This window comes from Myiozetetes cayanensis, unplaced genomic scaffold (genome assembly GCF_022539395.1).
Source record: "Myiozetetes cayanensis isolate MyiCay16 unplaced genomic scaffold, myiCay2020 scf10, whole genome shotgun sequence".
NCBI classification, from domain to species: domain Eukaryota; kingdom Metazoa; phylum Chordata; class Aves; order Passeriformes; family Tyrannidae; genus Myiozetetes; species Myiozetetes cayanensis.
In genome coordinates this window covers 19,273,034-19,293,845 of record NW_026086605.1, presented here as the reverse complement: position 1 = coordinate 19,293,845, position 20,812 = coordinate 19,273,034, and the positions used below count along the sequence as shown (strand labels likewise).

The 20,812-nt window shown below is 40.6% G+C and overlaps 1 protein-coding gene across 6 annotated transcripts in view; it reads right to left on the bottom strand.

Annotated features, from left to right (window-relative positions):
- MARCHF8 (membrane associated ring-CH-type finger 8) overlaps positions 1–20,812 on the bottom strand; it is a 95,762-nt gene that overhangs the window by 14,387 nt on the left and 60,563 nt on the right. For 5 of the 6 annotated variants that reach the window (XM_050305718.1, XM_050305717.1, XM_050305721.1 and 2 more), the window contains exon 3: positions 9,350–9,400. In XM_050305718.1, the coding sequence (XP_050161675.1) occupies positions 9,350–9,400 (51 nt within the window). Of the gene's footprint in view, positions 1–9,005; positions 9,185–9,349; positions 9,401–20,812 lie in introns of all 6 variants that reach the window. The other variant, XM_050305720.1, reaches the window with a different exon arrangement.

Below are 20,812 nucleotides of genomic sequence, written 5' to 3'. Positions count from 1 at the left end.
TTAGCTACCATGTAATAGCTAATCCTTCCTCTTATAATGATGACAAGAGATTATAGGCTTGGGGTTTTCTTCACAAGACAGAATTGTCAGTAATTCAGTATCTCAAACACTACTTGGGGATTTATATTCTGTACAAGCATATGCACATGAGCAACACCTGCCAACCCAGACCATGCCCTGAAGTACTTTTTGTACTTTAATCCTGCTCTTACTTGAACAGAGTCTTCCATCTACCTGGAGGTGTGACAGCAGTCATGTTCATAAGCCGCAACAAGAGCACAGCGAGAACAGAGTAACTGAAGAATTCAGAATTCAGCTGAACTAACTCAAAAAACTGAAGCTAAGTTCCTGGCATATTAAACAGAATTAAAAAGAATGAGCATTGTTTCAGAGCTGGGACTCCATGGGCTATTACTAAAGAAGTTTTCTGCTGCTGTGTTCTGTGAGTCACTTTGACAAGCTTCTCAACTCTTCTTAGAGGTTTTGGCGAGGAGGAGACGTGGGTTAATACAACTTGGCAATAGAGAATCTTTAAACCTGGTTCTCCCATGTTCCACAGCTGCTGGATAGGCTGTGCTGCTCACCCACCACTGCAAAACATTGCCTGCATTTCAAAATTCAAACAAAGGTTTACAGTTCTTTCGATCTGCAAAGCAAAGCCTGAAACCCAGGAAGGAACAATGCAATCAGCAGAACAACAGAAGTGTCATCACCATGCTGGGCTTCACAGAGACCAGCAGAGACAGCAGAGACCTGGGCCAAGGAAGTGCACTAAGCCAGACCATGGGAGACCTCAGGTGACAAAAGGTGTGTTGCCACAGAAGCACACTGTGCCCAGCTCTGTGCTCCAGCTTCAGACACCAGATTAGCTCAGCCATCACTGCTTCAGTGAGCTCTGGTCATAGTTCAACACACACACTATATCTGTCTCAGAACTCTTCAATTTTATACTTAATTTATTAAAAGCCCTTATTGTATATTTAAGCAAGGCTGCTGCAGGCTTTTACACCCTTGCAGCAAAAGCAAGGTTCCTTGTCACACATTATACTCTTCTTTCTTTGTGAGAGAAGATACAAGGATACACATGCTAGTTTATAGATACAGATACAACCATGATCTTCCATGTCACAGAACTCATCTGTTGAGGTTTTATTTCTCTAGCCAACAGCACTATAGACAGCAATGTACCTGCCCTCACATTGGGAATGCCTCAGGTTGCACTGAGATTGATAAAACAGGTATCCATTTACAGTTTGGTCTATAGGAATTGAAGGCAAGACTCAAACACACACCTCTTGACCCTTAGTATGATGCTGTAACTTATTTTCCATCTTTCCCAGCTAAGTGCATGTATAGAATAAAACCCAAGAGAATAACTTTGGGCCAGAAAGCAAACTGAACTATGTTATGACTGTGACAAAACAAATTAAAGACAAATATCAATTATTGGCTTTATCCTGGAAACTATGATACATTTTACACCACTTACACATACGTGCACTGATTCTGATCATACAGTGAAGTGAATTCAGGTATTACTTGAAATATGGTCTCTATTTGATGCTTAACCTCTTCTAAAAGCAAGTACATCTCTGACTTCAAATCCTATCTTTTAAAAAGTATTTGTGCAGTAATTACTTTTGTTCAACTGAAAGTCTGACAATGTAGTAAAAGATGTGACACTATAATCTGTTTCATTATGCAAATGAAAATTAATAAAAATTAACAGATTAGTTAAAAAGACTTATTTAACAATCTTCTAAAAACAAGCCATTGAACCAGTAAAACAGCATGTTGTATTCTGCCATGGAAACAGAGCCATATATTGTTGGAAATGAAGTGACAAATCAATTATTAAATCTGTCTCAGGTTTTATGTTATGATCAAATCACAGAAGGTAACCTGCTGAGAATGAATCCAGTCTCTCAACTCATTTTCCAAAAAAAGACAGCAGAATATATGATGTAACAGTCTAAAAGCAGACAATTACATTCACACATCCAAAATTTCCCTTCCAAAACAATGTATACTGGTTTCATCATCCAATTGTCTGGTACCAAGACAGTGTCAAAGTCTCACCACTTGGGAAATCAAAGGGACAAACAAGGAATTGTGGAATTTCATTTGCATTTCAAGTTTATTGTTCTGTTTCTAGACTCCAGCACTGTTCAGGATGGCTTGCAAAACCCCCACATCTAAGGCACATTTCTTCTCCCCTCTGCCTTTCTGCTTTAGAACAAATGGTCTTTTTTCTTAATTTTCATACCAAATGAAAATGCAACCAAAATATGAACAGAAATTAACACACTTGGATAGGCACCACAAAGAGGAACAACAAAACATTGGAGGAAGTTATGCCCTACCCTTGGTGTAAGCTAACACAAGCTGTGGCTGCCACCAAAAGCCATGGTTCAACGAGCCTCCAATCAGTCTGTCCTCCTTTCATCCCATGCTTTTTCCTCATAAAACTATTTACACAGCTGCACTACAACTCAGAGTAGAATAGCGAGGTGAGGTAAAACTAACCATTGCTTTAATGCCAGTCACTTCCCTAGCTACAGCTGCCAGAGGAACATCAGTCAGTGAGAGCACCGAGTCTCTAACGGTGAGGCACAACTCCCTGACGGGCATAGTAAAATGCAAGCTGCTGCCAAAAGCCTAAGTAGTAAGTTCTGCCAGTTCTAGAATCCAGGCTACATGCAGCTGATGCTGGCCAGTCCACTCAGCTCACCTGGATTTACTAACTCAGACACAGACGCCACTGAAAGAAGAAACATGGGCAGCTTTGGGCCAGAATAGGGCAAAGAGGAGGTAGTGATGGGTGAATGAAACAGTGAGGTGGATCCAGCTAGCCAGGAGGTCTGATGTTGCTCCCACATAGGGTTCAGCTCTGAAGAGGTAGGGAAAACAAGCAACTAAAGCCCTCTCCACTCTGTATTTTCTGGCACACACACCACCCTTACTGTCCAAGCAGCACCCGCCCAAGTAGGAGCACCTTTGTCTGAACTGGCTACTTGTGATGACGACAGCAGCAGTAGGTTTTAAAGCACTCCTTCAACTAGGAGGTTTCTGCCATGCTCATATGTGACATGCATCTTAAGCCTTGAGAGCCTGAATTTGACCCTTCTAACCCCATAATTGCTTGCTGAATCTCAGTGAACTTCCATGTCCTTCACATGTTGGAAAATCACCTCCAACAACAAGCTATGTACTAGTGAGTTACTCTGCACAGCCCAACTGGTTGCCTAAAATAGCTTAGGACTAAAGGTCAATAGTTAGTTAATTGTGTATATTGACATTCCCATCTAATGCAATTCAGTGAGGTCACAGCATGGCCTTCTGCACTGCTGTTTGAACAATCACAGTAATTCTGAATGTAACAATTCCTGGAAGCCTATAGTTCTGGAGGGTTGCCAGCAGGAACATATATTTTTTTTATATACACATATACCTGTGTGTGCATGCATATATATGATAATACACATGCATATGTGTGCTGCCAAACCTACTTGTGATTACATGCTGCAAAAATCAAAAAAACCACTCTGCCTAAGAAAATAAAGTCATCTTTGAAGTAAGCCATAGTGAACATGCCAACAGCTTGGGAATATTTCAAGGTAATCCGCTTATCTGAGATGGCACTGTTGCTGTTGTCCCACTCTGGGCTGCACTTCAGTACTAGAAATTATATACTATTTTAAAGAACAGGGCCTGTCACATTCTAAAAAAGGTAAAAAGGTAAAAATTAGGAACAACTTAACTGTAATAGAATTCCTCAAGTGACTGAAATTCCAAAGGAAGCAAAGAAAGGTTTTCCCCCACACCTGCAATTTGTCATTTCTAGGTGCCACATGAATAGGAACAATACTGTGACCCTACTATTTGTTCTACAAAAAACATCTAGAAGCCTCAGCTAAGGATCTGGAACTAACAAGAAGAACTATGCACATTTAAAACCAGAGCACACCTCTCCTTTGGACAAAGAGTTAGAAAAAAGAAGCACAATTTAAGTCCTTTACTCAGGAGGAACTGCAGCACAAGGAGCTTCAGACAGATATAAATTTAACAATAGAGTAAGGACCCAAACACTCTGCAACCCAAATTTCAATCTGGCATTTTGATTATGGGCTTGCCTTTATTTTACACTTTCCTGACAAAGAGTTATTTTTCTGTTTATCACGTAGACCCTACCCAATCATGTAGTAAGAAAGCAAAGCTGCTCCTAGACATGGACATGGCAGGCACTTATCTTGCATGCTACCAAGACCATCTATGAAGAGACTCAGGGAATCTGACTCTGTCTATGCTACCCCTGCCCCCATTCACCTCCCCTCCCTTTGGCAAAGGCAGCTCCAACCTTGTCTCATCCACAGTGGAGACAAATGTACTAACCTGACACTTGAGAGGCAGAACAGGCCACTTATTGACAGAGAGGATGTTTTGACAGGCAGACAGCCCTGATGACAGGCTGGTTTTGAAAGCTTTCACTAAATACCAACATGGTAGTTTCAAGCATCAACATCAGCAACTTCTGATCTCCTCCAGTAAGTTCTCCCTACCACATTCATGCCATTTTGACTTCCAATCCATACTAAAATCAAATGTCTTTAAGTTGGATAAGATGAATTATTAGAATGGAGAGTAGTTAAATCGGGGGGAGGGAGTGAGCCTGGGGGAGAGATATTGTGAAGAGGCATCTGGAAATTTCAGGATGATCAACTCTACCATTTTGACAACAATTTGATAGGAACCAGGAGTCAGCTGTTGGAAGAACTTCCATACTTTATATAATATACATGACTGTAATTAAAATTATGTCTAGCAGCTAGGAGAAGAGCTGAATTCAGCTCTCCTTTGTTGTTCCTAAAGAAATCTGAAGGAGGATTCTGGCAGGAACTTTCTCTAGAGATTCCATGACTAAAGAAACTAGAGAAAGAAGGCTATCTATCCCTTCAAAATCTCCACAAGTATAATACAGCCTGCCTATAGCTCAGGATTAATGCTGACTAAAACCAGTAACAACTGCATAGGTTATGCAGGGAGAAAAAGAAATAAAAAATATATATGGCCTTTGACTTTAAACTCTTCCTCAAAATACCTTGAATGGACTGAGGGAACAGAAGAGGAAAGGAAACTCCTGCGGGTTCTTCCTTCATGGGGTGCCTTTATATGTACATGAAGTAAGAATCCAGCCCCAGGAGAGGGGATTTATCACAGCACTGGAAGACTATCATACTCCTTATGAACATGACTGCACCCTGCCCCAGCCTAATATTACTTGCTCTTATGCTTAGGGAAGAGAGTATACCTTCATCTTCACACTACACGATTTTCCCTGTCTTCTCCTTTCCGCAATAGTTCAGTGGAAGGATTTAAAAAAAATTGTCTTAAGCAACTTCTCTTTCCCTACCCCCAGGCTCACATACCTGAACCGAACACCTCTGAGCAGCAGTTCTTTTCAGTAAACCTTGGTCATCTGATAGGCTACAGGATAGTGAAGCTCTGCGACTGAAAAACCTGGACTGCTTTTCTATGGACAAATGCTCACTGAATCCATCAAAGCTTCAGGCAACAGTCGACGTGTGTATTCATATGCTTTTCTAAATCTGTTCCAAGCTGATGAACAGCCTAAATGGATTTTAAATTTCATAGCAAGCTTAGGCTACCACTTTGTGTGTCTGCACTCACTGCTATTCAGCCTAAGAATAATCTAATACTTACAGGCTATCTAATAAAACTATACAGGCCTTCAGAAAAGACAAAGCATTTACATTTTTTAAGGAGTGCACTTTTGATTCCTTTGCTGTGATCCCAGTATTAGCATTTTCAAAGTTTACCCCTTCAAGGGCCATGAAAATAAGCCTACAAAGTGCTTCCCCATTACAGCAAAATCAGCCCTCCAGAGCAATCAGATGACAGGAACAGCACACAGATGATGTGAAGATATTTCATCATCACATTATCAACTCCAGGATATATCAAACATTTTGACACTAAACAATACCACTAATTTGAGGGTAACTGTTTACAGACCAGCTTTTTTAGTGACCTCATTTCATCTGCTTGTAAGCACAATTCCTTTCTCTATAAGCAGAGGGCATGAATTACCACCACCGTGAAAATCCCTTTTTTAGCTGCTCCCAGTGACTAGCTGTGTTTCAGGGTCAATTTCTTCTATATTTAGAGGACAAAGCTTCTATAAAGTTTAATTATTTCTCTGTGTGGCTTGTATGATGAAGGCAATCAGTGGCTTCTTGGCAAAAATGCTGGCTTAGGGAAACAGCTGAGATGTGGATCTGGGCTGTATTCCCCTGTGCCAACTGGGGCCATTTCAATCAGCATCACTGTGCTTGAACAGGGCAAGTGGGGAATCAGGCTGTGTTTAAGTCCCCTGGCTAAAATAAATTCAAGTTTCCTTCAACAATATTTTTTTTATTTCAAAACAAACATAAAAGATCCCAGAAATTCAAACATTTCATGTGGAGCAGATTTAAAAGGAGTATTTGAAATACATGCACCAAAAAAAGCAAAGAAGGGCCTGGAGGAACGCCACATCCCCCAGCGTGCAACATACTGCACAAAACCTAATGGCACCATACGAAGATCCTCCTACTACATCTTATTCCCTGCTCCTTTTTCTGCTGTTTCTGGCCTCCACCCCTAGCCAAGTATCCAGGTGATGGCTTTTTCTTGGCCTGGCCACATGTAATAGCATCTCTTCTGCCTCTCCTAGCATCTGCCTCTTGGAGAACTGCCTTTTTGCCCCTTTCTGCTGGGGGACAGCTCCACCTGGCCCCGACACTGGGGGTCTATATTTGGAGAAGTCCTGCTACCTCTGCCAGCTAATTTCATTTTCAGTGGCACCATCTGTCTGCCTCACTCCTTGATCACTTTTAGCCCTAGGGTATTGCTTTCCTTGGTCACATCGAGTAACACAGCATCCTTTCTTGGCTAAAGGCTGAGTTCTGACTCAATCTTTTCCACTCAAATTGCACTGTGCAAGTGAAAGCAGTGGAAAGATACACAGTAATAATCAGAGCAGCTTCATAATGACATATCAGCACCAGAAAAGCTTTGAGTCAAGTGCCAGTGCCAAGCATTTGTAGCAGATTTGCTAGGTTACTGTGCTGTAAGCTAGATTTGGGTGGAAAAACAACGGCTGAAACAGTCATTTGCAGGAAGCATGAATATTTCTGTACATACACACACACGCACATCAACGTATCTGGAAATGCAGCATGCAATTGATTTAACTCAATTTTGGTTAAAAAGCTCCTCTTAAAATGGTATAGTATCAACAAGTTCTGGGGATTTCAGAAAGGGCTATAGAGGTAGCCAAGCATTTCCATACTTACTCCTTTACATGTATTCAATCTGCCTTATTGGCCACGTTGCTATTCTAAACAATAAAAAAAGGCACTTTCCTATTAAACCTCAGAACTGAAAAAAAATTTTCCATATACTTAACCTTCCATGCAGCATCCCACAACTATACTCTTTCCTGATTTGTAATATAAATTGCTTGCAACAGCCAAACCACCTGTAGACCACAAAATAATTGTTGCAGCTTAGCACTGAACTGCCTGGATGCATAAGGCAGCGCTCAGATGTAGGAGGCAAATCAGGGAGCAGGACTTCTACCCTCTGCCCTTGTTCAAACTTTGTGGAGCAGGTGCACTGAACAGATCAGACACAGAGGTGAAAGAGGAGCAGTAAGAACATCAACACCTCTGGGAAGCTCATTTTGCAATCAAAAAGTCTCCCCCATTAAACTGGCAAAGATGACTTTTGATCCCCTTGAGAACTTCAGCTTTTTCAACACACAGCAATCATGTCGAATGTTTCAGTGCTTCAAGATGAATGTAAATATTGATGTCTCACTTGCCAGCACTCCCAGGGAGAGATTTGCCAGAGTGCAAGGTCCTTTCCACTACACTGCCACACTATCAGTCCTTGATGAATTAGGAATGAACCGTGCAGATTTGTATGGATACCAAACTGCTGGTGCCAAAAGGCTTGTGCTGATTTCAGACACCCTGGGAAAGGTACAATGACACTTAACGGCAAAACTACTATCTCTGCTGAACAAAACCTGACAATCCAATTAAGGATCCCTAAAAAGATAAGAGTCAGGGTAAGAAAAAACAGGCATAGTCCCATTTTAGAAAAGCTCAGATGACAAGTTACAGTCACAGAGTATTTATTGCAAAACCCTTTATGTGAATGTACATTTTCTAATGTCAAATGAAAAACACAATCCCACATCAATCCATAATAACAACACCTTCGGCTTGGTCAATACCTTGTGCACTGGACACTTGTCCCGCTCATTATTTAGGACACCCAGTAGTTCTGTCTTTTTTAACTTTTCTGAAGTTAAAGTTGTCTGTGTCCATATAAACTGTAAATTAATGCAGACACTGTTTCCTCTGCTGGAGATAATCGTGAATAGATCCAGAAGCACCCAGAATAGAAAAAAGGGACTTGACCTTGTCACAGCCATGATGACTCATTCTTTCATTAAAAGTCACTACTATCAGTGACATAAACTGTGGCAATGAAGGGTTGAAACTTATGCACGCTGTGAAAAATACTGGTCAACCAGCACAGCCTTGCCTGCATGAAGGCTTTAAGCAATTGTACTTGTTTAAGCAGTAAGTTGCCAGGCTTACAGCTAATTAAAAGTCTTATTTGCAGTGTAGAAGTAGGAGTAGGGTATGTTTTGCAATAATTATCTTGGACAGAAGGTACTTTTTTCCTAATGGCATAACAAAACAACTGTGGGTTTGGTGTGTCCATTGGCTATACCGGAGTGTGACTAGGAAGGGGGGAGCATCTTCTCTTACACGATCAGAGTCTGTAAAAGCAAACATTTTAAAATACTTACATAGTCATGCCCTGATAACAATATCATGGTGCTAAAAATAATTCAGTGTGGAAGTAACAATAAAATAATGTTTAATCACATGTCCTATTCATATTATGGGATGCACAGCTATACATACCTTACGTAACTTTATCTTATAAAACAACATACTTGAGCGATGTTTCTGGAGCCATTTTCCCGCCAAGATAAGATCTCAGGCATCTGTCATCTATCTTGCTCCTACCAAGCTAAGGAGGCTGATAGTGTGAAAGAGAAAACCTACTGTAGCTTCCATTTCATTTGACCTGTAAAGAGAGTCTGCAAAACACCAGAGTTCTAATGTTTCAGGAGTGACTATCAATGACAGGCATAAAAAGCATTTTCTACTGGTCACATTGTCACATAAATCACCCCAGTTTTGAAATGAAAGAAATCGCAGTATTCTCAAGTTTAGCAAAGACTGAGTTATATTGAGGAACATACCTTTGAGATGTTACTAGAGCGGCTCACGGAATGCCCCAAAGCCTTCTCATTCTGAAAGAAAAACAGGATCATTGCAGCAACAAGTCATTAAAATATTTTAAAGCTGGCATTAGAAACCGAATTCCATGAAGAAAGTCTTACAGGTGGCTTTTAAGGATGTTCCTTCTATTGGCATCAGCCTGATTTATGATAATCACTAAATTGCTTTGTTTGCTAACCTGATATTACTTTGCAGAAAATCACACAGGCAAGACAAATACAAACATGAGAAATACTGAAAGAATTATTTATTTTCTTTGTGAATACTGTAAAGCTCTTTACTCAGATGGCATCTATTTTGTAAAGGATACTTCTCAGTATCATGAAGACCTGCTTCACCTATATTTGAACACAAACATCCAACCACTTAAACTGAAAGCTCTTGCTTAAAGAAAATCAAAACTATCACAGTGTTGACTGGAAACAATTGTGAATAAACACATGCATGTCACTGCAGGAGACAAAGTAGAATTATTGAGGAACTTCCTATCTACTACAAAACTCAGAATTAAACTGGAAATATCATACGAGATGGAAACACAGAAGCTGAAATTCTAAAAACTGAAATCAGTGATAACTGTATCTGTTACTCACTTTTCAGCATGCAGACCCTGACTGCTAAGCATGACAACCTTATCTCCTGTGAGAATAAACTGTAGGTATTTCATACTTCAAGGATCCCCAGTTTCTGAACATCAATTCAGTGTAACTGGACACAATTGCTCCACTGGGAAGAGCCTAGAAATTGCTCTAAAAAAATCTTTTCTGAATAAAATCCAACAAAAAATACTTTTCTCCTAAACAAATACTATAAACAGGGCAAGTCATAACATTTGGTTACAGATCAGTACCTATGTTCTTCTACGTCTGTGAAGCTGGGATGCAACTGGTTTGAGATTTAAACCCTCTGAAAAAAGAGTGAATTTACTACTTTCTCCTATGAGTTCTATGCTAGGTAAGAGTTTGTAGGAATGCATCTTTTTGTCTGGGATTTTAAGAAACAAACTCTTTCACCTTTAGTTCTGAAGATAATTTAACCTAACAGAGACACTTTGAGAGCACTCTCTTCCAGTTCTTCTTGGCACTGACAAATCAGAGATTGAGATCAGAAGTCCTGCTGATATAATACACAGAGGCATGAAATATTCCCCACCAAACAGTCAACTGCTGTTATTCCTAGATCAGCTTGGGTACAGCACACTGTTCTCAGACCTCATGCCTATGGTTTGCTACAATTCAAGTGACCCTTCAATGACTAAAGCCCATACGAAGTCAGCCTGGCTGGCTGGACACTCAGATGCTCAGACCTATACTTTTGCGATCCCTGTGCTCCCAGATACTTCTTCCTAGAGCACATCCACAGAGCAAATTCAAAATTTTGTGGCAAGAAAAGAGAAGGCAAGGCATAAAACACCAGCATGTGCTTACAAAAGTAGGGTGCCCCTTTGTTACAGCACCAGTTGCCTCTCAACACAGCCCTGGGCACTGCATCAGTTGACAGATAAGAGTTGCATTTCCTTCCTTAGAAGCATGAGTAAGCAAGTACAGTATTCTGAAATCCTCTGTATGTCCAAGTAAACAGAAGACAGTAAAACAATGTTTTAAAAGAAGAGGGGGGAAGTGACCAGGGAACATCACATGCCAGGTTTTTGACTGATGGCCAAAACAAAAAGCAGCAAGGATCAGTTTAAGGTCTGGAACAGTTGTGGTCCAAATTTGAATGCCAGATTTGTATACTGCAAGGCTGAGTTTGATTTTCAAGATGATTATGAACTCCTGTTCCATAGATAACAGTATTCCTGGAGCAGAAACAAACACATAAAGACTCCCAAAAACATGGATATAATGCCTATGTGAAGACTAATGTGGGACGGGACTACTGCCAGAACCCGTACAGCTAAGAATTGCCTCCAATCATAAGGGAAAGACCTGGCTGATTTCATCAAAGGCAGTGTAACTATAGAAACAGGAAAAATAAAAAGTTCATTCAAGCTACAGAAGATAAGAGAAAGAAAAAGGGGGCAGGAACATGTTCTCAAGCTATGACGAAAAGAGACACAAGCTGGCAAGCACAAATACTTGTCACTGCATTTGTGCGAGGTGCGGGGGAAGTGGGCTGTGCTTGGCCTTCTAGGGATGTGTGGGAGGTAAACAGAGCAAAGCTACGTGGGACAAGGGAAAACGATAGTGAGGAGCAGGATTCATGGGCAAGAAGTCTCCCTGAAGCAACACATACAGCTCCACACCGGTGACAGTCTCAAATCCAGCCCTAGGTGTCAAAGACTTCTGGGTGAATTTCCTAAGGGCAAAATTGAACAGAGCACAGGTTTCTTCCCATTAACGCAATGGTTCCCAAATACTGCTGTCTAGCTGAAAAAGATGCCTGCAAGGGAGTGAGACTGAACTTACACAGGCACCTCTGTTGAAAAGGATGTACTAAAATTCAATAAGCATGAACAAGAAGGAGGACAAGACCTGTATCTGCACAACATGGTAGATGATGCAGAACCAACAGACTTTTTAGCCATTGCCACAGAAATTAGTCTTTCTACCTCTCCTCCTAGAACTGATTTTATCTGATAGATGCCAGGAGCCTGTAAGAGACATATGTGCATACTATCTTTATTCATCTACTGTTGGAAGCATACCTATCAGAGGTTTCAGTGAGTAGATGACTGCAAACAGCTGCATTTTTTACTGAAAGAGTGACCATTTTAAAACGAAAAAGCAGTGTTGAAAAATATTCCCTTAAGGGCTACAGAGAGCGTGCACACATATATTTAGGTATCTGTGATATCCCTAATGGACTCCTAAGCACCTAAGTGCTTTTTAACATCTGTATTTCTTTACCACACCAAGCTGGTACATCCACATAACACCAACAGGAAATTCATTACAGTCTTAGCCCAGGTTGGTCAAAATCTGTACTCAGTAAGAGCCACTTATCCTGACACAGAGGAAAAGCACCAACTCAGCTGTATATTCGAGGAGTGACAACTGCTCCAACAGCCACTACCAGATCCAACACAGACTTGCAAATAATATGGACATTTTTCAGTCTGACTGACCTGTCAACTACCAAGCAGCCACATCACCCAGATAAAACTGCATCAGCCTTTGGACACTAACTGACCCTGCCTTAGCCTGTCATCTTATCAGGCATAGTTTTTGAAATGTCTCATCGTTTACTTACACACAGACTTCAAAATGTGTTGGGCTGAAAAACTGAGATAAACAACTGAGTTTTGCTGTGCAACAGCAATTTCCAGTTCACTGTGACCACTCAAGTAGCACTCCTGCTGAAGGAACGTACTGTGCTTTCTTGCCAGCTTCTGCAAAGGGTCAAAAACATTTATTTATTTATTTATTTGTTTGTTTATTATCATTAAACAGCAACAGAAACACCTCTAAGTAATACAGTTGATGAAGTATAGCTGTGCTGTTTAATTCCCTTCTGGAAATAAAATAATAAACATCTACCCTTCAGGACAAAGCACAGTGGAAGCCATCACATAGAGCCAGAACTTGCTGGTGTTCCCCACACGGCAATGCATTAAGATATTGTATGTTTTTCAGTCATTAAGACAGAAAAGAGCTGTAAAGCCGTGGAAGGAGCTACTGGAACAGGTAGATTTTAATAGCAGGCACAAACAACTACTAAGTGAGTAATAGAAATGTTAAACAGGTAAAAATTATTTTAAAGGCAAACAAACAAGAGCTCACTTTTCACACTTACACCAATACATTAATCCTGGGATCTTTTACCAATTACTCACAAACTAACACTGACATGGGAGTGGCAAGGCTAAGCATCTATTTATGTTACTATCACTGTCCAACAAATAAAATTCTTCTATTTCTAGTATGCTCCCACTGCACAGTAAGACATATTCTGGTCTGATAATTACAGCTCCAAACAAGCTCTCCTTCCCTCTTGCAAAAACACTAGTCTCTGCACTTGAATGAAAGGTCAAGACAAATGCAACATCTGCCAGCACAGGCCATACAATTATCACCAATTAAAGCAAGTGTCATTCTACTTGGGCAGTTCAGTCTTTCTGTAAGGGATAATGGGAATCCTGCCTTTCAAAATCATCCTACTCAACTAGAACCACCACGCAGGCATTAAAAAACCCAAAACATAAAACAATAAAAAAGCCACTTAGATAGGAAAAAGTTACAAGTGCCATTTGTCACTTCTCCTGAGCCATTCACTGCCAGTTACTGCTCTGAGGTCCCCATCAGAGTCTGGCTCTAGGGAAATGACCGAAAAACAGAAGAATTACTACCCATTCCTACAGCGACATGATACTCTAACCTCTGAATGCACTTGCATGCAATTGCCAGAATCCCCCTCCCAACTTTCCTTTCTTTTTCTATCTTCCCCTTGAATTTGCTCTGGACTGTGAGGGACAGAATTGCCTCCTTCCTTCAGCAGTTGTTTCAGTTCACCTCTGCTTTCCTGCAGGGCTCTTCACGTTGCTTTCTCCATTTTGCTGGTTCATTTTCCCTTCTACCACCATTCCTTCGTTACTCTTGCGTGACACCTCCCCTCTTTCAGTTCAGAGATCTAGAAGCTGATAACTTCCCTTTTGTCCTTCCTTTTACCTCAGTCTTCATATATTCAGAACTTCAAGTTATTTTACCCTTGCTTCCCTACCATAACATACTCACTTTCCACAAATAATATCAGCTACATAACTCACACAGCCAAACCCAGAAGCCTTGTGAGCGCCAGCACACACCAGTTCCTACCACCTGAGCCAGAGCAGCCATAGCTGCTCTTATGCACTCACACCACCAATGTAACATGCTGACCTTTCTCCAAACAGAGCTGTAGACTTAATGCAGCCTCAGCAAGCAGGCATCCTAAAGAAATACAACTTATATGTCCCTGTCAGGATGGAAGGTAAAAAAATGTAACAGTAAAATAATTTGGTTTTATGTTTCCAGCACTTTGGTTTCCAGTCATTAAGGCAGGTAAATAAAGGACGACAGTGGAAGCAGTTTCATAGCTCGTGCAGCCTTGTTCTAGCTACATCTCTGACTACCTAAGTTTAGTCCTAAATACTGTTAATGCTAAACCCATCTTCATCTCTGCTCATAGACCTGCAGAACAAACTGCAAGCCAGAAGCCAATGAGTTAGCAAGATGATTTTTACTCTCTTTCCATCTAGGAAAGGAGGACAGAGGGCACCAGAGGATTGTCCTCCTCTGCAGTCAAGACACCAATGATATGTGTGAACCCAGTGTATGCTTGCTTCCTGAAGTCTTAATTATTTAACACACCAGTGACCTGATAGGGCACTCTATTCTCCATTTTGCAATACAACTTCTATATTACGTTATATAATGTGATAGCATGGGTTAAGAGCCTCATCTAATGATAGGCATTCTTCAATTAAAATCTCAGTAACAAAAAGCAGAGACCTTGTTTCGAGGATGGTGTTACTGCAATGTCCCAGACACAGAACCTTACAAGGAGAGTACTAACGTCTCAGCCCGATAGGAGACACAGTTAAACAAGCCAGGTTTGACTGGCTAGAGCATTGCCAACTTATAGTTTTCTAGGTGGACCCTGAAAGGCATTTTAATCTCATTTTATGCATTACAATTGCATTTCACAATGACAGATTAAGCATGAGATCAGTATGATGATGATGATGATGGATGATGATGATGAGTATCTAGCAAAATCACTCTTATCAGTGAGTATCACGGGCACTACTTCAACAAAGTCTTCTGGATAAACAACTGATTTCCCAAATAAAAAACTTTGCAGGAAAGAATCAATACGTAATAAATGCTTCCATTCACACAGCAACTCTCATTCTTAGATCTGATGAAAATTACAGAATGGGACATAGAATGTCATTGCTTGAAATGTTGAGGTGCTGAAGAACTGAGTAGCTGAACAATCCTTGCATGGCAAAGCAGCAAGTCAGAAGTGAAACTTAGTTCTTCCATCTAGTCCTACGACCTGAGCATGAATGCATTGCTGTTCTACAAACATGCAGTGGTACACACCCAAGTATTATTTCAGGTTTCATCACTGTGTCAAATCTCCTAACAACTTCTTCCCAGAACTTCTGCAAATCTTGCACTGTAACCCTATATCTGAACAGTAGATATTAAAAAGAATGTACACTTTTAGTTTGGGGAGAGGAGTCATTGCTCCTTTGCAAAATATTGGCAAGTGCACTTAATTGTCTAAAGTGGATAGAACGAGAGGAAAGAAATGGGAGAACGTTTTGTAATTTTTTCTTTATGTTTGTCAAAACCAATACACTGTTGAATTACAAAAGCTTTGTCAGCACTAGATCTTGTGATTGACAGAACTTGACATTTAATTACTTGGATAGGAATCAATATTTTGCATCGTATCAACTGAATATGGCCTTTATTTCATTGGCAGTCACCAGGTCACTGTGGAAGAGCAATAAATATCATCATCAAGGTTCATCAATGATTTTTGCATGCAGCTAGAAGAGCAATGAAAGGAAGAATAACACTATCTGATCAAATAACATTAATGGCATTTATGCTTTGCATCTCTGCTCTTGTGCAGTACTTATTCCTGGACACTTGAAACCAAGCAGGGTGATGGAAATCACCCCACCTATCTTCTTTTTTGCCTTTCTGAAGACACAGTATAAATACTGAAATAGGAACCCAAACCATGTCCCTTTCATCTAGTCTAGTATCTTCTATTCTTGGATACTCCCACTTGATTCTCTGGGACCAGCAATCCATGAATAAGTGCAGAAAGTCAATATAAGATTTCAGATCTATCACAGTGGAAAATCTATAGCAAGTTCACTGTGGATTTCTCAGACAGCTCTCTCACTTGTTTACTCACGTTAACATCAAGCCACTTCACATATAGTGGGAGACAAACTCGTAAAAACAACCTGAAGGCAAAAATAAGGCTGACAGAGAATTAACAGGCTTTATTCCAGGTGCTGAATTTACAGTTGTGCCTGAAAACATCAGCAACAGATATAAAATAATGAGATCATATGGCTTTAACAGAAAAGACTGACCAACAAAAGGAAAAGACAAGACCAAATGGCTTCAATGGCAAAGCTCAAGAACTTAGGAATTCAAAGAACAGGCCAGGACCTTGGAGACTTGGTAAGGCAAGTCAAGGAGGCTAACAGATCTCAAACAAGAAATATAACTGAGAGGAAATTCAAAGGAGAAGGCAAACCACACAGCAGAATGCTGAAGTTAAATAAGACTCTCCTGCCAAAGGCTGCACCACAGTGTGGTCAGAATGCGCTCCATCTCATCTGCCTGTGAACAGCTCTCAAAACTCACATGAATGTGTCTGATACTGCATAAACTTGTCAGGCACTATGTGTTCCAGATTTGGTCCTGTATTCACTGTGCATTGCTCTGTGCTCAGCGTTGCCTGTTTAGTCCTAGGACTACACGAGATACAATGCTTGGATCCTTTCTTGAGTCCAGCCATACACTGCATAAGGTAAGGAGTGCATTCTCTTCAAGAAGGCCCTTTTCTCCATGGCTTTGTTATCCACACTTTATTCAACATACCATTTTTCTGGTTTTTTGCACTGCTTTGCTTTACTTCCACAGACTGAACAAAGTGCATCTGATCATGGATAATCTGCATCCCCAGCTGCCATTTCAGAATGGACATCTGATCTCCATCTTTCTTCTTTAACTTATGAGCCTAGAAGATGATATAAAAGCTTTGCTCTTGATGACCTAAGGCTGCCTCACCTGGAAGAGCAAACTTTTATCTATGTACAAGACCATCAGTCTGGTACACTTCACTAAAATTATATTCATTTGCACACTTCCTACATTCACAGGCCATGTGCCCAATTTCTAACAAAGAAAGTAGACTGCAAAGTTTGGCATCCAACATGTTTTATGGATGTTCTTATCTTGCTGTTGCCAGACAACCTGCCTATTATGAATGCACATCTTCATGTGATGCAACACATAAAAATGAATCCTTCCCTCAGGGAACAAATTATATGAACTACAAAAGACATGATCCAAAAATATACACCTTTCTTGATAATGGAAGCAGTATGCATTAAGCTTACAGTGAAAATGCCATTTCAAACAATTTTGTGTATTTAACAGCAGAAATAGAGAGACAAATGCTGAGGAAGACTGCAATTATAAACACATTAAAAGGAATAACATTCTATCTTTTGTGAAGTAATTGCATTTAATGCAACTGCTGGAATTCTCATGGCACACTAAACATATCAATATGCCAAAGCAATTGACTATTTTAAACATTCACAGATTAAAAAGCCTCCAGGCAACTGGCAATATGGAATTTCTCAAGCTGCCAGCAGACACAGGAAAGCCTGCAGCCTAGAGGACCTGTGTGAAGAACTGGCTGTTCTCAGAGTCTGCAGGACTTTGCAGGTGCAGTCACTTGCTGCAGGAGCAGGTCGTATTCCAGCACCTGCTCCTGGGGAAGGGTGGCGCCTGCTGCCTGGTTTGCAATTTGGACATGACACGCTGGATGGACACAACTGGATCACTGCCTCTGCTCATCCAAGATGGCCCACAAAGCCACTCTCATTTTCAATTCATACCATCAAATTATACTGCTAAAAGAGTGAATTACCAACTCATCTCCTAGCTGAGCTACAAAGGCCTCCTGAATCTAAAACCAGACTCAGAACAATAGTAGAAAACTGGGTATTTCCCAAAGCCCCCTTGATGATTCAAGTAGTTTCTATTTTGCTCAAGGATTTGACTTCTTTTCCTCTTACATTTTAAGATATGATTGCTTATTAACCTATTTCTGGCTGCATGGACCATAAGGACAAACAATGTTCCCTATAGAAAATGGAGAACTCACCTCCCAAATGATGCTAGGAAAGTGTTCGGGATATTTCTGTAAACATTTAACATGATATGGCCAAAAGCACATGACAAAAGAACTCTTGAAAGAGCACTTTTAGATATCAGACCTGTTTAGCAATACCTAGTCAGTACAGAGTAGCTTGCTTTTTCCTGAAATTTTATCTTCACATTTTTATCAGTACAGTTTGCAAAATATTCTGCCCTGCAGCATTCCAAACTCCGTGTTAAATAATCACAGTAATTTAGGTAAATGATGAACTGGAGCCTACAGATGCCATTAAAGTTACTGAGTCAAACACTGGCTGGAGTGAGATCCTTGTGAGAATCTAACCTGTAATGTTCTGGAGAGCTTTAAGCACATTACATTTCTAACAGTGTTTGTTGGTAAGGGTCAGGGAACTCACAAAGAACAGTGTCTAAGAAAAACAACACATTCAGCCATCCCTAAAGAAAACACTGCTCTGGGGAAAAAGATGATTCACAGCCAAGAGAAAAGGTACTATTCTTTTATAAGGTAGTGCATTTAAACTGCAGAACGAGAATCTTTTGAAGCTTAAATGTATTAATAAAAAAATTACATTAAATGACTGTTCAGAGTTCCTGACTAATTACCTAGGAAATTCAAGTGTCAACTGACTGTCGCCCAAATCATTTAAAGAACGTGCATGTGTGAATACCAACATTTACATTCTTTAAGTTTTTAAATTAACACCCCCCCCAAAAAAAAAAACACTACAGAAAGCACATACACAACCAACTACCCTGTCTTTTCCCAAAACTCAAACCCTGATACCAGAAACAGAGGCAAAAAACTCTTTAGAGTACTAGTAGGCTACTCTAGCCAGTAACCCATGAACATTTTATGTCATTTTGTCTGAAAAGCACAGCTGGTCTCACATGGGACCTCACCTGATGCTATGGGATGCAGCCAACTAGTGAGAGTCCAGAGAGGGCTACATGGCACCAGGCAGAAGACACTGCTGGGCACAACGTCATTCATGGGCACCCACCAGTGCTATCACTGTTCTGCACTGTTTGGTGATGTGAACATTTAGAGTCATTACACTATTACAGTACCAGTGCACAGCAAGAACTTGGTAAGGTAGTGATTTGAAACCCCTGGCTACATCCCCAGCCTCCTATGCTACTGCTAACTAACCCCTCCTGCAGCTTGGTTCAGCCACGACAGTTTTTGCAATTGTGTTTTTCAGAGCTTCCTGCAAAATTCAGAGCCCAAGATGCCAAAGTATGATGTCTCCTGTTTTCAGACATCTGTCTGTCATATTGTTCTGTTTGCTCACAATTCTGTGTGAACAACAGTGATAAAAGATGGCTAATTCTCCCTGACCAAGAAATTCCATGATTTGCACAGTGCTAGAAGCTGCAAAAGCCTCTTCTCTTAAACACACAGGATATAACACATTCTAAATGTACTTCTTTTTTTAGCCTAAAAACCTGTAGTCATTGACTTCATTTCCACATTTGGGGTGCTGCACTTGAAACATCACCATATTCAGTAATGGTAAATGAACTTAGGGTGCAGGTTCCCAAGAATCACAGATAAACAAGTTTCAGAAACCAGCACACAAAGGGTATGCTGAGAAATACCACGTTTTTCAGTCATAAGCAGATACTCTGGCCCTCTCTCAGATGATGTTTAAAATCTGTTACTCATAGGAGAAAATCCTGTTGGTTCTGGTTACCTTCCAGCAGGAACAGAGAAAGTAAAGCAAAGCACCCTACATCATAGATATCAAGGGAAGAAAAATAAAAATGCAGGGAAAGTGAAGGACAGAAGCAGAATTTCAATGTGGTCCATTAGCCTTTCCTGTATATCACTCATTAAGTGAGTCCCTGATATAGGAGTAGGATAAGAATTCAGCCTCTATCTGCAAGGCAGTTACCACCACCTAAATCTATGCCTGCAGAAATGCAGAGAGTTCAGCAGCAGACAGATGGGGTGATCAACAATAAGACAAGTCATAGAATGGTCTTTATATGAATGTACCTGAAGCAATGAACTATTAAAACAGAAAGCAAATATGATGAAAAAAAGACATGCAGCTAAATATCAAGACTACACAGTTGTCCCCCACACCTTAAGAACACCAGGAAGCAGGCGACTCAAACCAGCTATTGCAGGCTAAGACACATACAATTAGATGAATTATTTCCTGGAGAAAGCAATAAAAAAGCACTCCATGAGAACACAGTGGTCCCACCAAAACCAAGAAAAGCCTGTGGTCTCAGGAACCACAGAAGCAACTAAGTTGGAAAAGACCTCTGAGATCGAGTCCAACCTGTGACTGAACACTACTATGTCAACTAGACCATTGCACTAAATGCCACGTCCAGTCTCTCCTTAAAGACCTCCTGGGATGGCGAATCCACAACCTCCCTGGGCAGTTAATTCCAATATCCAATTGTCCTTTCTGTGAAAAATTTCTTTCGAATGTCCAACCAAACTTCCTTCGGCACAGCTTAAGAATATGTCCTCTTGTCCTATTGCTGGTTGACTGCAAGAAGAGACCGACTCCCACCTGGTTACAACCACCTTTCAGGTAG